Below are 16,025 nucleotides of genomic sequence, written 5' to 3'. Positions count from 1 at the left end.
TTGAGGGTTTTCAGGTCATTTTTTGTAAATTTTGTACCAGTTTCTTGCTATTTTTTTGAGCCATTAATTGTTAAGTTGCTACTTGCTCTCCTCCCATGTTCTTGAAAGAAATCAAGCCAATTTGCACAGGTATCAAAGGGTTAAAGGTTAGTATAGGTACATGGTCACACTGTGAGGTGTCTGCTGTACCTGACAATGAGGCATGCGGCGACGTTGGTGCACTGGGCTGCTGTCAAGTCGTCTGGCTGAGAGAAGGGCAGGCAGGGGCTGAAGGACAGCAGGACCTCTGCGCTCTCTGCCGGGCTCTCTGCTGCCAGCGGCCTCAGACGCCCCAGGAAGCCCTCTGCATCCCCCATGGCTCTCAGGTTTATCACCCCGCTGCCGTCCTTCATGATGCATTTGCAGTTGTTGACTTTGAAGCAGCCTGACTTCCTGGCCGGGGCCGGACGAGGGGAGAGAGACGAGGAGAACATGTTCAAACACAGTGAGAGTGTGATGAAGACAGTGTGGAGGATCATGGTGACAGTGTGCACCAGTGCACGGGACAGAGACACGCTGTGGGCTGTTGGGTAACCAAAGAGCAGCTGACAGCTTGGTGATGAAAGTAATTAGAATAAAGGTGATGCCACTCTGAGCATTCCTGCAGCCCACAGAGCTCACAGATCAGAGTCAAAAGCAGCAAAACACAAGTGTGCAACAATAACAGCAGGCAGGACAGAGGCTGAGGACTGTCCACTGTCCACAGGAAGCAGCACGCACACACACACTGCAACTGAGTTTTACAAATGTCATTTTGCTCTCAAACACAATTTCATTCAGCAGCATTGTAACAGGAGAAATACAGACAAACATTTTGCTCATCTGTTTTGGAGAGCACATTTTTGAGTCACTACACTGTTTGATACCTGTGAAAAATGACTTGATTTCTTTCAAAAGACACATGGAAAGAAGGCAATGAGAAACATAATGAGAAATGACCCAAATATTAACAAGTTATTAGTAAAAAGGTAGCAAAAAGTGAAAATTAGCACAAAAAAGAAAAGTAAAAAGTACCAAAAAAAAAAAAGAATATAAAGTATCCATTTTAAAAAGATATATATGTAATTCTAATAATTTTAAAGATAACTTTCTGGACATTTTTTCCTCCTTTTAACTAATTTTCTTTTAATATTTTCATTTCATTTAGGACATTGATTTTTTTAAGGAAATCAAAGGTCAGGTCTCAAAGGTTTAACGTTTGTGAAAGACATCAACAAGCGGCACAAGAAAACTGATGGCAATCCAGGTTTCAAAGGGTTAATGAAAAAGAGGGCTCCTCTAGCTACGGCAAGGTAGATCCAAGAACTTTCAATACTTATTCAATGCCACTGGGAGTTATATACATAATTATTCTAGCACAAAGCTTCACATTTTTTGGTACAGTGAAGTTAGATTATATGTCAAATGCTGAAAAAAAGTCGTTTTTAGAGTTAAACACATGGAAGACAAATTCAGATATTATAGAACCTATTTGGCTTTTCAAAGATATTAAACATGTTATATTTTCAGAGGTCTTACTGAGCACATACATGTAACTTTACAGGGTTGCAAATAATAACTGTCCTTAACTGTTTTTTGGTAAAATTATCAATCGATCAATTATGATTTCTTAAACACCATAAAAACTTTGCTCACAGCAACATTTCACATGTACTCTGACAGCTTTGCATAGCCTATCAATTGATGGATTCAACATCACGTTTGATCGAATTAACCGATTTTTGAACCACCGATTAATCATTATCCTCCCAACTTCATACAAAAAATAAAAATCTAATGAGAGTTACATGATTATTTCAAAGCATGCTGCGACAAACAGTGGATTTGGCCTTTTATGGTTGAAAGATGAGCTAATGAAATTAAACATCTGGGCACATTCACAGTTTAAAGCCTCAGTCACTGAGTTTAAGTCACAAATGAACAAAAACGAATTGAAGATGCCAGAACCAAGACGCCTCAATAACTCCATTATTGGGGGCTGCTGCACCTGCAGGGCCATTGATCTGGATATTCCTTCATGCACTGTCACTGATCATATTTGCCTCAGTGGAAATGCATGAGCGGTTCAAGAGTGACCAAAGTTTAAGCGTGATGTTTGTGGGAAAAAACTACCAAGTAGACACTTCTTGTCTTTTCCACAGATTTTATTTTGTCAATAGAAAAAGCCTCTAAGCTTTGACTGCAAATTTGCGGATGGAGTAGAGGAGGTCTTTCCTCTGCTGTTTCTTGGTGCGCAGACTCTCTTCGTGCTTGTTGAGCCGGCGGCGCAGAGCTCTGGTCTTCTTGGGTCTCAGATCCAAGGGCTTGTACTTCTTACCCTGAAAGAGATGACAACTTTCAGTTGAGCTGAAAAGACATATTTTATCAAAATGGAATGTGACAAAAGTGACAGGAAAAGCTTTAATTTGCAACTGTTGTCAAGATCTAGAGAGGTTTGTTGAACGTTGAAAATACATAGATGAAAAGATAATGGGATAAATATGCTGTATGTTTTGTAAGAGTAAATAACCTCAACTTCATACTGTTGATTAGGGAGATTTATTTCGATCCATTTTTTCATTTTTTCTTTTCAATTGCTCTAACAAGTAGTTAATCAAGAGAATACTGCCATACTCCTCAATAAAATAAAATAAAATATAAACAAAAAATCCATGTGAACAGTTCCATAGAACAAGTAGGTAAATGACAGCTGGACGTTCCTTGATGTTGTAGGAAATGTGATGTTGAATCGTTTGAAGGAGCCGTCTCATTTTATAAATTGGGCTGTTTTGCTACAGTGTGATAACAGTACAAGAGCTAAATTAGCAATGCCAGAGAACAGCCAACTCAGAATAATCAATGAATAAGAATGACCTCAGTCCATGTAAACAGTCAGACTATGAGGAACACTCGTGTCATCTCAAGTCTCAGTCTTTTGGTAAGCAGTTGTGAATGCATCAGCAAAACATCAGCTCACAAATATCATCTTCGACCAGAGAAGCAAAGACAGAAGTTCCATACAGGCGTGCCTTGGTGTGTGTGTGTGTGTGTGTGTGTGTGTGTGTGTGTGTGTGTGTGTGTGTGTGTGTGTGTGTGTGTGTGTGTGTGTGTGTGCGCACGGTGTTGCTACAGTGTGAGTCAGCTGTTTGCTCTCACCTTGTAGAACTTCCTCAGGTTCTCCTTCTGTGTCTGGTTGATTACGGTCAGGACTCTGGCGATGGATTTGCGAACAACACGGCTGCAATGAAAAAACACAAAAGTTAGAGGCTGTTATGGCACAGCACATTTTGGCTTAAGTCAAGTAGTTACAGAAAATATAGCTTTACACTAATAATTATATTAAGTCACCATAAAACAATAATTTATAAAACTTAGACACAGAGGTTAGTCTGCACACGTCACTGACTCAAACCACTTGAGGATTTTAAAACGCTGCCATTTTTATCGCTTTCTTGCTCAGTCTGTGGTGACAGTCTAGACTTCAGAGAATATTAACCAGAAACCACAATGATTTATTAAAACGGTAGCATGTTTAAGTAGTAACATGTTCAGTTCTGAAGCATTACACTGACACTTATCCAAAGTATTTCTTGAAAAATATTTTACTTAAACGTGACAAAAGTAAAGGACAGGAAAAGGTTGATCTCTAGCTGTTGTCATGACCTAGAAAGGTTTGGCTGAGATATACTATACTTCCATACTTAACTCGTTACAGCTGAACAGTGAGGTTCAGGATTTTCATATATTTTGTTTTGATGAGTCACTGACTGGGTCTTCTTCCTTCAATGTGATAGGTAGTGCAACACTTTTGGGGCAGCTGAGGGCTGCACCCAGCACAGACAATGTCTGGGAAGAAATTGTGGGGGTAAACTGACAGACGCTTATTTCGGTTAATCGATATATGTTGGTGAGTCTGTGTCAGTTGGAAATTATGGGCTCAGATTGCTGCTCACATTAGAGGCCTAAAAAGTGCAGAAATAGTGTTCTGAGATTTGGATTAATACGATCTCAAAACAGCTGGAAAATGTTAAATCCCCAGATTTTTGTTTAAAACTTTTTTTAAATGTCATTTTATACTGAAGTGCATTGTTTGGCCTGTTTGAAGTTCACTCAGTCTCTTCTCGTGTGACGAACTCTGTGCTTATAATGCCCTGACTGTAAAGCACTTTGCTCTGCATTTCCTGTATGACAGATGCTATGTAATTTAAGTTATTATTAAGATTGCTATTATTTAAAGCTTAAGTAGCAACCCCAGTTTAAAACTTAATCAATGTAATATCCTCATCAGAAGAAATTCAGTTCATGTAAACAGTCACGGATCATAAAGAACACTCATGTCATCTCAAGTCTCAGTCTTTTGGTAAGCAGTTGTGAATGCATCAGCAAAACATCAGCTCACAAGTATCATCTTCGACCAGAGAAGCAAAGAGAGAACTCTTCATGCCTGTGTATTCACTGAATGTAAGATGCTGTTTGGCAACAACAGATTTTGGTTTCAAAGTACATTTGTTTCAGAAAATGCAGCTACACACTTACAATTTAATTAAGCCTCCATGACAACAACATTGTCTACACTGAGTAGTTGGTCTACACACGTGTCACTGACTAAGGACCTGCCTATTTTAAAATACTGCCAGTTGTACATTTTCTTTCTCAATCTGAGGCGACAGTTTGGAGTTCAGAGAATCAAAAGCTAAAAGCTACAGATTTATTGAACCTGACAAGTGTAGGAAAAGTAAATAGGGTTGTTGCGATATGTACCGATTCTACATCATACCGTGATGTGAAAGTTGACGGCTATACTGTGATACATTTGCTTATTAACAATTTTTTTTGGGGGGGGATCAACTGGATGAAGAACCCTACCCTTTAGTTAATTTAAAGAGAGACATTTAAGACATATTTCCATTACAAAAAAAGATTTTTCAAATACAGTAACAAAGTGTTTGTTTAACCAAAATTAACTTCTGTGTTCTCATATCTGAAAATCTCATGCTGTTGCAACCCTAGTCTAGTAAATATCTTTGCAGAAAATCAATGACACCCTTACAATATCCTCCTGACTTCAACAGTTCCTCAGCCAAACTACAGATACAGACATCACTGACAGCACCCTAAAGCCACGTCCTTAAAGCCCGGGGCAGTCATGTGAAGTCTGGACCAGCCCGGTCCACTACGTGTGAGTGCTGTTGTTCATTTTCAGACAGTACGTACATCTTGGAGAGCTTGGAAGCGGCTCCTCCGGTAACCTTGGCCACACGGAGCTGGGACAGTTCATTCTTCAGGTCGTCCAGCTGCTTGAGCAGCTCCTCCTTCTTCTTGCCCCGCAGGTCTCTTGCCTTGATCTTGGCCTGGACACCGACAGAACAGACATTAGTAAGTTCACAGCACCATGTTGGTCTTAGAGAGCTCCTTTCACCAACACGAGTCAGCCCAGCTAACGCAGCTCCTTATTACCGTTAAAATGAACATTTGCCCTTTATATTATTGTTCCGTGTGCCCAAACATAGTCTGTCCAAACTCTGTGCGACCATCTGTAACAAGGACACACTGTCTGAACGTTATCCGTTAACATCCTACAACCGTTTCAGCTAGCAGGCTATCATTAGCCAGACATGTTTCTGTTAGCGTATGGCTAGCAGCGTAGCTTAGCGCAGTCAGTCAGTAGCAGCGCTCCACAAAATAACATTTTATTCCGCTCCGGTAGCAGCCTGCTCACCAATACATGCATCAACACATACACGGGAAGCTTATGCGCCCATATAACGCACATTTATTGGGCTTTAGTCGAGTTAAAAGTATTAAAATCTTAGTTAATGGACGAGTGTCGCGCTCCTCACCATGTTCTCTCTCGCTGCCCTGTTGGAAAGGCCGGACGTACCGCGTGCTCACAAAAAGTAGCTTCCGGAGAATTTCTTCTTCGTCGGCCGGAGGTTCACTTTGACGGAATGCAGACAGCGCTACTGACAGGCGGGAAGAAAAAAGGCCACCATGGTGATGTAACACCAGTTTCCTTGCAGAACCAAACACAGCTGTTATAAAGCTTCCTGTTTTTGATTATTTGCTTGCATTTTTAGCTTGAAAATATTATTTTGATGAATCAATACCTTAAAAAGGGAACAACAACACCTAAACTGCAATGTGCTGTTTCCATGGCCAAGGAAAATTTAACCAATGTTTCTCTCTCTCTCTCTCTAATACAATAATAACTACAATTATCATAATTACATTAATATGTAATAATGACAAATGTATTTTTCTAGTTTTTTTCCTATTAAAGGCATTTTTTGTTCATCCATACATGTTTACAACCAAATACAAAAGATTTGGAGCCAGAAGGCCTGATTTTTGTCATTTAGGATTTATTCTTAATAAATGTGGGAAAAGGGAACCTTTGTAGTGGCAGCAGAAGTTAAATCATAACAAGCAAAAGACAGAAAAGCTGTAGTGATTGTACAGTTATGTGTCAGGGCTTTAACACAGCAGAATCAATCAAAAGTGCATTCATCATTTCCTTTGATTCTCATGGAGATAGATATACTTGTATAACCCTGCAGAGTGTGGGTGACTACATCAGTCTGCTACCTGTCATTAGCAACATGATGACAGCTCTGCATTCAAACATGTACCCCTGCATCCCTATATACACAGAATGCATTTAGCAGATACAACTTCAGATACCAGAAAAGCAACAATCGCACCTTAAATACAGTTTTCTGTGATGATATGCAGACAGCACCCTGGTGGATTTCTTCTTCAGAATATTAGTGGAATGAATGAATGCAAATGCCTTTAGAAAAGAGGAGAATTGTAAACTGACTGACCAGGCTACTTTGGGTACTCAACAATGCAGCTTAACAGCAAACATGCAGTTTCCCTGGGTTGATGTCCAAATACTCATCATGTTGTGACATCACACTGAGGAGGAGGAGAGCTATGGGCAGTGGGGCTGACTGACAACCCAAGGCAGAAACACATACAGGTTCTGCTCAATGATAATGATGATGATGGTGATAAATACCGCAAACTGGTCACATCAAACCACTTACATCCACTGATTTATAAAGTTCTCAATGCATACAGTATGTACAGGTTTCTATATATAAATAGACATGTGGAATGTACTTTGATTTACATGAGCAAAGGCAGGTAAAGGTAGAGCATGTCCTCCAGTCATCATTTACATAGCATTCACTTTTTTTCATCACATTATTATATTATTCAAACGGTAAACTATGGGCTAAATCATTCAGATTGGTGTTAAAGGACTACCACATTACATCAGCCATTGCAGACATTTTTGTTCCTCCAGTAGCAGCAATTGAGAAAACAGACCTTTTTTTTCCTTCTGAGCCTCCAGCGCAGCACTTCCAAGCTTTGCACATATGATCACACAACAGGCTCTACTGGTCAAGTGTTTTAACCCTTTGAAAGCTGAGCACATTGGTTTAAAACATGTGAAGAAGGCAATGGGCAACGAAAGAAGAAATGACCCACAAATTAGCAAGAAATTATTAAAAAGTACAATTAGTAAAAAAAAAAAAAAAAAGCACAAGAAACATGAAAGAAAATTACCTGAGAATTAATGTTTTTAGAAAAGAAAGAACAAGTAAAGAAAAAGAAAATGAAATGACCAAAAACAATTTGTAGCATAATTTTAAGAGTGTAATTGACAGTTCTTCCCCATCTTAAAAAAAAAACAAGATATTTTTCACTAGCTTTAAAAAAAAAATCTAAATCTACTCATTTCTAGAAATTCTATGAACAAATTCTTATCAAATTACTCATTGCATTTTTCCCATGTCTTTGAAAGAAACAATATTAATTTGCTCAGCTTGCAAAGGTTTCAATACTTGTGAAAGGCGTCTGAAAGCAGCACAAGAAAAGTGATGTTGCTCCAGGTTTCAAAGGGTTAACTTATAGATGGTTGATGATGACTTATAGATGATAGAGGGAAGGTGGGATCTGAGTGAAAGGTCTGCTGGGAGGCTTGGGTCACAGTAATAACAGTCCAATGGCCAAGCAGTTAGGTTCTTATATCCATTTAAATGAGCTGTTGAACTACAGTGGGGCCATTGTCAGTGTATGCTGGTACTCTCTGTATGCTGACAGACCGTCATCACACACAAAACTTAATCCATCAGACAGCACTGGCAGATAATCTTTACAGTGTAATATGTTCCTTGGTCGCAATTCTTTGTTGACCAAATTTAGGAGATCCCTATCATAGCAAAAAAAAATCACTCTCAAAATGACCGTTTTGTATCTCATTTACTCACCACGTTTCCTTAAATTTGTGAAGAAAACTTTGTTTTTCTCACATTCTTCACTGTGAATGGAGAATCCAAAAAAGGTGAACAGTCTTCAAATTGTAGTAAAATGGGGCTTTGTGTAACAACAGCAAAACTATGTCATCATCATTTAACTATATGTTAAGTTTACTACCTCTCACACAACTCGCACAGTATAATCCAAGTGTCATTTATCCAGTCATATGTTCATAACTCATCAATCACACAAAATGTTAGGAGATAAAACACATCAGTACCAACACTCTCATGCATGAGACTTGGATTACATACTGCACAAGTTGCGTGAGAGTGTAAAAATGGAAGTTTTGTTATAGTTTTGCTGTTGTTAAATGTGGTCAACTCATGAAGAATGTTCATCTTTTTGGATTATTTGTTAACTGTGGAGGCATGAGGAAAAAACTAGTTGTTTTTTTCACAAATTCGACATTATGCAGGGTGAGTAATGGATATAAAAAGTTCGCAAAAGCACACACACCCAGGTGACAGAAACCAGGTGCTGAACAAGTGATAATGCAAGAGAAGAAAAAGAATAAACAAAGTCCACACACTAGATGATGCTCCCATACATATTTTTTTTGATTACGACCAAGGTGAAGTTTTGAGCTACATGCTCTTCATCAATTGAAATGTCACTTCTGTCATAATTGATTTAAATATTTATGGGAGCATAATCTAGTTTGCAGTCTTTGTTTTTTCCCCTTTTTTTGGTCTTCTCTAAGTAATGGATACACAAATAGTCATTTTGCTGGTGAAGTAGACATACTATTAACAGATATTTTAACTATGTATATACTACACTGTTACAGATCTTAAAAAGTCAGAGCCAGCTAGGCTGTAGCTCTGACCATCTTGTAATGGTGATGTCAGTGACAGTGAATTAAAAAAGTGATGAAAATGACATTTTAAAGAGAAATGAGAGCAAGGATGTTTTGATAAAAGATACAGGCCTAGCTTAATTTTGAGTTTTAAGTAGTCTTACACCAACTGCATTTCTGGGCAGTCAGAACACAGTAATGCTCCTTTCAATGCTGACATTAATATCTCTGCTGATAATGACAACACATTCACTGCTATTCCAGTAGAGAGAAAGGCATACTTTAGAACAAATTCAGTTAAAGGGCCTCAAACTCTACATGCAGACAAATTTATATCCTTTGACACAAATGTGAACCATTTACTTTTAAATAAACCCTCTCTGATACTGAAGAGAAATCAACATTAGTACCTCTACCTGTCAAATTAAACAATACATTTCAATTATGCACCCCTCTGTGAGAGATTTCAGATAATTAACCAGGCTAAAAGGTCCTTCAGAAATAAAGGCTGCACCATTTGTCCAGTGAAGACAGGACCATCAAGTCACATTGGTTTTGTTCCCACTCAAACAGATGGGACTTGTGTGGTTTGATTCTGGGTAGAAATGATGCAGCTCATAAGATAACAGTCATGTTATTTCCCTCTGTTGTGTCTCATTTTCTGACTCATTTTTTGCTGTTTTCACAGAATAGAAACCACCAGATCTGTGTGACATCAGGGAGGAACTCCAGTGTGATGATGTGTGTCAGACATACGGTCAAACATCCATCTGCCTGCTGACAGGGAAATGTCATTTAAAAATCAGCAACTGATTATGAGCACTCTGTGCAGCCCTTCTGGGTCCCCACAGAGCAGAAAACAACAGTCCTTCCCACACAGAGCCAGAAAACTGTGGGAGGCTGTTCAGAGTTTAAAGCTAGAGTCCTGCTCAGTGGTGGGAGCCACAGCGGCAGGACTCTTCCTCCCGGAGGTGGTCCTTTGGTTCCTTTCTCTCCATCGCTTCAGCTCCTTCTGCTGCTCATCAGCTCCAGTGAGCTGAGGTGCCTGAGATGGATGGGCGGATGGCGCCCTTTGGAGAAGGCTTGGATCCAAACCAGGACATCTACAACATACAAACATGGCAGTCGGTCAGAGGGTGAGGCTACGATGAAAATAACTCAAATTAATATCTATTCTAAAGAATATGGTGTGAGCAGGGTTCCTATAGCTTGAGGCAAGTGGGATTTAAGATTTTTGAGACCTTTTAACAGCCACTTTTAATTAATTTTAAGACCAATTTTGCAATGGCAATATTAAAGTAAAAAACATCTACCAGCATCAATTATTAAAGGTTATGGGGAATTTTATTTTATTTTTCAGCTATTTATTGTTACAGAAACATGACTCGTTAATGCAAAGACTTTGATAACGTATTTTTATCATTAAGGTGAGGGTTGGATTCTGCAAGGGCTGCCCTTTGTCCCCGATTCTGTTAACTTTTATGGACAGAATTTCTAGGCACAGCCAGGGTGTTGAGGGGGTCCAGTTTGTGACCTCAGGATTGGGATGCTGCTTTTTGCAGATGATGTGGTCCTGTTGGCTTCATCAGGCTGTGACCTCCAGCTCTCACTGGATCGGTTCACAGCCGAGTGTGAAGTGGCCGGGATGAGAATTAGCACCTCGAGATCCAAGGCCATGGTACCTCGGGATCTTGTTCACAAGTGAGGGAAGGATGGAGCGGGAGATCGACAGGCGGATCGGTGCAGCATCTGCAGTAATGTGGACTCTGCACCGATCTGTCGTGGTGAAGAGGGAGCTGAGCCGAAAGGCAAAGCTCTCGATTTTCCTGTCCATCTTCGTTCCTACCCTCACCTGTGGTCACGAGCTTTGGGTAGTGACCAAAAGAACAAGATAGCGGGTACAAGCGGGCGAAATGAGCTTCCTCTGTAGGGTGGCTGGGCTCTCCCTCAGAGATAGGGTGAGAAGCTCTGTCATCCAGTAGGAGCTCAGAGTAGAGCCGCTGCTGCTCTGCATTGATAAGAGCCAGATGAGGTGGCTTGGCCTTCTAACTAGGATGCCTCCCAGACGCCTCCCTGATGAGGTGTTCAGGGCACGTCCTACCGGTAGGAGACCCAGGACACACTGGAGAGACTATGTCTCTCAGCTGGCCTGGGAACACCATTTAGGCTGCTGCCCCCGCGACCCGACCCCGGATAAGCAGAAGAAAATGGATGAATTATTATTATTTAAGTTACCGATTATTTTTGAGCTTTTCCTATGCAAAGTCAGACAGATCCACAGAGAACCCACCTCCAATCTGTAAATATTTTTAAGACTTTTGAAAGATTTATTCAAGACATTTTAATGCCAACTAAGGACTTTCTTTTTAGATTAGTGGATTCAGTACATATAAAAACTCTGTAAGGCTCAGCGGGAATACTGGGTGTGAGCTTTGCTCATGTGAGGGTTCCAAGATGGATTCAGCAAACTATTTTGACAGTTTTAATTTAATGCATATCACCTGTTTATGAGGAGGTTTCTGACATGTGACCTTTAACATAATGGTCACCCAAATGTTTCAGGGTACCCCCAGGGTTCTCAAAGTTAAATTTAACACTTTTTAAGTATGAAACATTTACTTGGTACGTTTACATGAACAGTTTGGTGGAGCTGAGATCATAGCTCGATTTGGCCATTTGACTGGACTATTGTCCTTGTCCCAGTGTACAAGCACCAGGGCAGAATCCATTTATTGACAGAAGTATGTCCAACTCCTCCCTGATCACATAACACCTGAAACTTGGTTTAAGAAAAAAAAAGGGATATTAACACAAACATTCAAGGTAAAAAGTATCAGTGGCTTTTCAGTTTTCTCCTGAAGCATTCTGGATGTCTTAGAGCAGCCATCTGTTTGAAAACTCATACCAACCTTGTATTCCAGAGTTTGTTTTAACATGTCCTCTTCCTCACGAGTGAAGTTAAGCAGTACAGACACAGCTCGTATTAGCTGGAATGCCTGACAGAGCGAGACACACACAGTCAGACTAACAGAACCAGGAGCAGCCATTCAGTCACTAAACAGCTGCAAACACACACTTTATTTGTTTATTTCAACCCACTTCTGTGTTTGAAATTATTCTTAAAATTAGCAGAAAAGACTCACCTCAGCCTCTCTACATGACATAAATTTGAGCACGACGTGTTTGAGATACTCAAAGTTGATTTCTCGTGAGTCGTTGAGGTCTGAGGTGTTGGTCACCGTGGTGGTGGAGGTCGGGGGGCTCGGCATGGAGGCTGGCGGGGGGTCTGGACAAACCTTCTCCTGTTTTTCTCCTCTGCTCTCTGGAACCTTCTCCTTCCCTTCAGCTTCTGGCTCAGACTTCAGCTTCTACAGAGCATAAAAAAGAAAACAACGCAGTGCATCCAGGAGGAATTCAGATCTCTTCATTTCTACACATTAATCTTGCAGCCTCGACCTGAAATCCATTGTTTAGACCAACTTTTTTTTTTTAGAATTTTCTGAAATGTATTAAAAGGAAAAACTGAAATACTACACTGACATTCAGTGTTCAGACTTTTTACTTTTACTGCTTCATTTACATTTTCGTCATGACAGAATGATGAGCTGCTGCAGCGCAATTAATTAATCGCTGCAAGTTTCTACCTGTCAGATTAACTTTTCAACGTCAGTGAGTCATTTGCAATTTTTACATTGTATTTATGTTGAAATGACTTCTGCCGGTAAAGCTGGAACTGGAATTGCTAGCAGCTGTTGCTGTGGTCCTGTCTGTGGCTGCGCCTGTGCCGTGATTCTACTCGACGCCATCATCTACTGCCATAATTATTACTCATGCCTCCACTATTAATATACACATATGACTGTTATTGCCACCTACATAAACTGTAATATTTGCATGTAATATTACATGCTATGATAAATTTCCTTTATTAATTTCTGTCTATCAATATTGTTAGATTTTGTTATTTTTACCATTACTGTTGCTGTGCATCTCTCCTGCTCTCTTCCTCCCTCTCTTTCTCTTTTTCTCTCTTTCTCTTTCCTATATATAATTTTGTCATCTGCTGTAATTTTATTGTTTTTAACGACATCTTTTGCACGTCTGTCCGTCCTGGAAGACAGATCTCTCCTCAGTCGCCCTTCCTGATGTTTCTATCATTTTTTCCTCATTATAAGTTTTTTTTTGTGAGTTTTTTTCTTAGACGATGTGAGGGGCTAAGGACAGAGGGATGTTGTATGCTGTGAAGCCCTCTGAGTTGTGATTTGGACTTGTGATTTGGAATAATGGGCTTTATAAATAAAAATGACTTGAATTGACTTTGGCTTGACATTAATCATAAAGGGACAGTTCACAAAAATACATATTTTTCCTCATACCTGTACTGCTATTTATCAGTCCAGACGATTTTGGTCACACCAGAACCATCTGGACTGATAAATAGCAGTACATGTAAGAGGGGAAATATGTTTATGTAACTCTCGACTGAACTTTCCCTTAAACCAGAAAAGAATGATGACATCCTCCAGATTAAAGGTGAAAATCACAAGCATCTACTAATATTAATTGACTTTGATCAGTTGGGTTCATGATTTGTAGTCACTATGTAGTTTATTCTCTTTCCTGAGCAAAGCAGTCTCATCACCATTTGTATCACTGCAACATTCAGCACTGACTGCGACTGACTCAGTCACCACTTGAGGAGCTCCACTGCTAAAAAATACTGATTTGGGGAGAGCAGAGTGAGCTCACTTTGAAAATATCATATATATGATAAGATTTAGTCATACATGTAATGACCATCTCTAAGCTGCATCACATGTCTTCGTTTTGTTTTGCCCTGTTCTAAAGATCAGAATGAAGTAGCTCCCTTATCAAGAAATATTCAGTTTGTAGACATAATTTCAGAACAAACGAAATCTGTGTGTGTGTGTGTGTGTTTGTGTTTGTGTTTGTCTCACCAGTTCTTTCTGCAGAGTCCTCTTCAGTTCTGCCAGTCTCTGCTGCAGCTGCTTTATGGTCTGCAAAACAATGTCAGTACATTTCATGTTTGGTGATGGTTGTTTCTGCTGCTGTATATGTATCTGCAGGATGCATCTGCTCTCAGCTGATACTGACACTTTATTTGATGGGAGTATGAAGGTATCTGACCCTGTTCTTGTCGCTGAGCTGCTGCTCCAGCTCTCTGTTGACCCTCTGAATGTGATCCAGATCATCCACCGTCACACTGCCATTCTGATCCTCCTCACACACTTCAGGGCTGTGAAGCTGCTCTGTCAAGGTTTCTACCTCCACCTCCAGGTACGAGATCTGGACGACATATATCAAACCACACTGACCATTAATTCATCCATTAGTGACAGCTGGCTCTTGGTAGAGATGCTGTACCAGAAAATAGGTCCTAAATTAATGAGAAAATTAGAATCAGAACACCATGAAATTGAATAGCCTGGGCTTGACTCTGTTATTGTAAGTCTGCTCCAGAACAATAAAATGATCATGATGTCACAACCATTAAAGGCCAAATAATGCAATATGTGGCATCTTAAAAATATCTTGAGACTATCACTAGGCGGGTTTCCATTAACCCTTCCATGGGCAAAATGAAATTGCAAATGTAAAATATACCTCATGGAAACATGTTAATTTGGAAAAAACTGCAATACTGTAGGTCACATGATACTATGGCTACATGGTTGTCGGTAGAAACTGGCAACCTATAAAAGCCAAAAAAGTATTTCCATCGTAATTTTGTGAAATATGGCTTTTTGAAATCACCTGAAATACCAACTCATGCAAGCGTAAACACTTTTTTGTGATAAATGGGAGTTTTTTCTAAATTGACGTGTTCCCATTAGGCATATTTTATATTTGTAACTTCCATTTGCACAATTTGAGGATTAAAGGAAACCTGCCTACTGTGTAGCATGTCCACACTGACAATAGTTTAAATACTTACATTTGTATGCTCGATCTAAGCAATGGAGTTGACTCTTAAAGAAGACTTAAAATCCCCAACATACCAGAGTAGCAGAAAAGAGCATGTATGTATGTAGGTAACTGTGACTGACCCGCGCCTGGCAGGTATCCAGCTGCTGTGTCTGGCTGAGCAGCTCCTCCCTCAGGCTGTTCAGCTGGGAGTCTTTGTCCAGCTCCATCTGCTCTAGCTGGGCTCGCTGCTGCTGCACCTCCTCCTGCAGCTGGACCAGGGATGCCTGCCGACACTGCACCTCTGTAACACACACATAAACCATTGTTTTCATGCCAAAAATCATATAGTACAGGGTGGACAAAATCAACTACTATATGAAAAAGTTGCAACATTTGTGTCCCCTTCTCCTGTTTTGGCTACCTTCAGTGTGGATGTTCGATTTCCAAATGCCAGTTTCACAATTTTTAGATCAAAGATGCCAACAGCTGGCAAAATTCAGTCTTGAATTTTCACCAGTATGTTCATTCAAGTCAGGGATGAAAGCCTTTAAAACAACATTGCGACCATCATGTTAAATCTCTCTGCTGAAAGCCTCACAGTGTGTTCTATTCTTTTAATTCCACAATCAGAATTAAATGCAATTTTATGTGGAATCTGCACACTAAGGCCTGCAACAGAAATTAATCTTAATTAAATAAAATGCTAAAAAAATAATTAAAAGCTATCACAACCAGGGATGACAAGAAATGTTTTTTGTTTTTTTTTTGCAGATATCTGCTGATATAACAGCCCATTTGGCCACCAACCGATACTAAAATCAATATATTCAATTTTTTTCCCAACTTATGTTAGTGATCATCAAGCCTCTTCTGTAGTGGCATCAACATCATATTCTGCATACTCTTATCGTCCAGCAGATGGAGACGTACAATACAATGCTCTTCAGTGAAT

General features: G+C 39.8%; 3 protein-coding genes across 7 annotated transcripts in view; all 3 read right to left on the bottom strand.

The window, feature by feature from the left end:
* Positions 1–527, bottom strand: part of LOC148189828 (uncharacterized) — a 5,414-nt gene extending 4,887 nt beyond the window's left edge. The window contains exon 1 of one of the 2 annotated variants that reach the window (XM_088076057.1): positions 190–527. In XM_088076057.1, the coding sequence (XP_087932183.1) occupies positions 190–518 (329 nt within the window). In that variant the 5' untranslated portion in view covers positions 519–527. The remainder of the gene's footprint in view (positions 1–189) is intronic. The other variant, XM_088076056.1, reaches the window with a different exon arrangement.
* A 1,635-nt stretch (positions 528–2,162) lies between these two features.
* rpl35 (ribosomal protein L35) lies at positions 2,163–6,007 on the bottom strand. The gene is made up of 4 exons (XM_042489101.2): positions 5,859–6,007; positions 5,233–5,369; positions 3,175–3,256; positions 2,163–2,357 (listed from the first exon to the last, which is right to left on the bottom strand). Exons 1-4 carry the CDS (start codon positions 5,859–5,861, stop codon positions 2,208–2,210), a joined length of 372 nt encoding a protein of 123 aa, XP_042345035.1. The 5' UTR covers positions 5,862–6,007; the 3' UTR covers positions 2,163–2,207.
* A 356-nt stretch (positions 6,008–6,363) lies between these two features.
* Positions 6,364–16,025, bottom strand: part of golga1 (golgin A1) — a 31,803-nt gene continuing 22,141 nt past the window's right edge. For all 4 annotated transcript variants that reach the window (XM_042488305.2, XM_042488306.2, XM_088077227.1 and 1 more), the window contains 6 exons: positions 15,214–15,374; positions 14,294–14,452; positions 14,104–14,163; positions 12,289–12,513; positions 12,055–12,141; positions 6,364–10,248 (listed from right to left, as the gene is read on the bottom strand). In XM_042488305.2, coding sequence (XP_042344239.2) covers positions 10,168–10,248; positions 12,055–12,141; positions 12,289–12,513; positions 14,104–14,163; positions 14,294–14,452; positions 15,214–15,374 — 773 coding nt within the window. In that variant the 3' untranslated portion in view covers positions 6,364–10,167. The remainder of the gene's footprint in view (positions 10,249–12,054; positions 12,142–12,288; positions 12,514–14,103; positions 14,164–14,293; positions 14,453–15,213; positions 15,375–16,025) is intronic.

This window comes from Plectropomus leopardus, chromosome 4 (genome assembly GCF_026936395.1).
Source record: "Plectropomus leopardus strain MGB_pleo_1.0 chromosome 4, ASM2693639v1, whole genome shotgun sequence".
NCBI lineage: Eukaryota > Metazoa > Chordata > Actinopteri > Perciformes > Serranidae > Plectropomus > Plectropomus leopardus.
This window is presented reverse-complemented; position numbering and strand designations above follow the sequence as displayed.

Bases quoted from the DNA above. Each gene is read 5' to 3' on its own strand.
- rpl35 (XM_042489101.2), bottom strand. The intron at 3,257-5,232 runs GTACGTACTGTC...TTTTCATTGCAG, and splicing joins GCTTCCAAGCTCTCCAAGAT to CCGTGTTGTTCGCAAATCCA. The intron at 2,358-3,174 runs GTGAGAGCAAAC...CATCTCTTTCAG, and splicing joins ACCTGAGGAAGTTCTACAAG to GGTAAGAAGTACAAGCCCTT.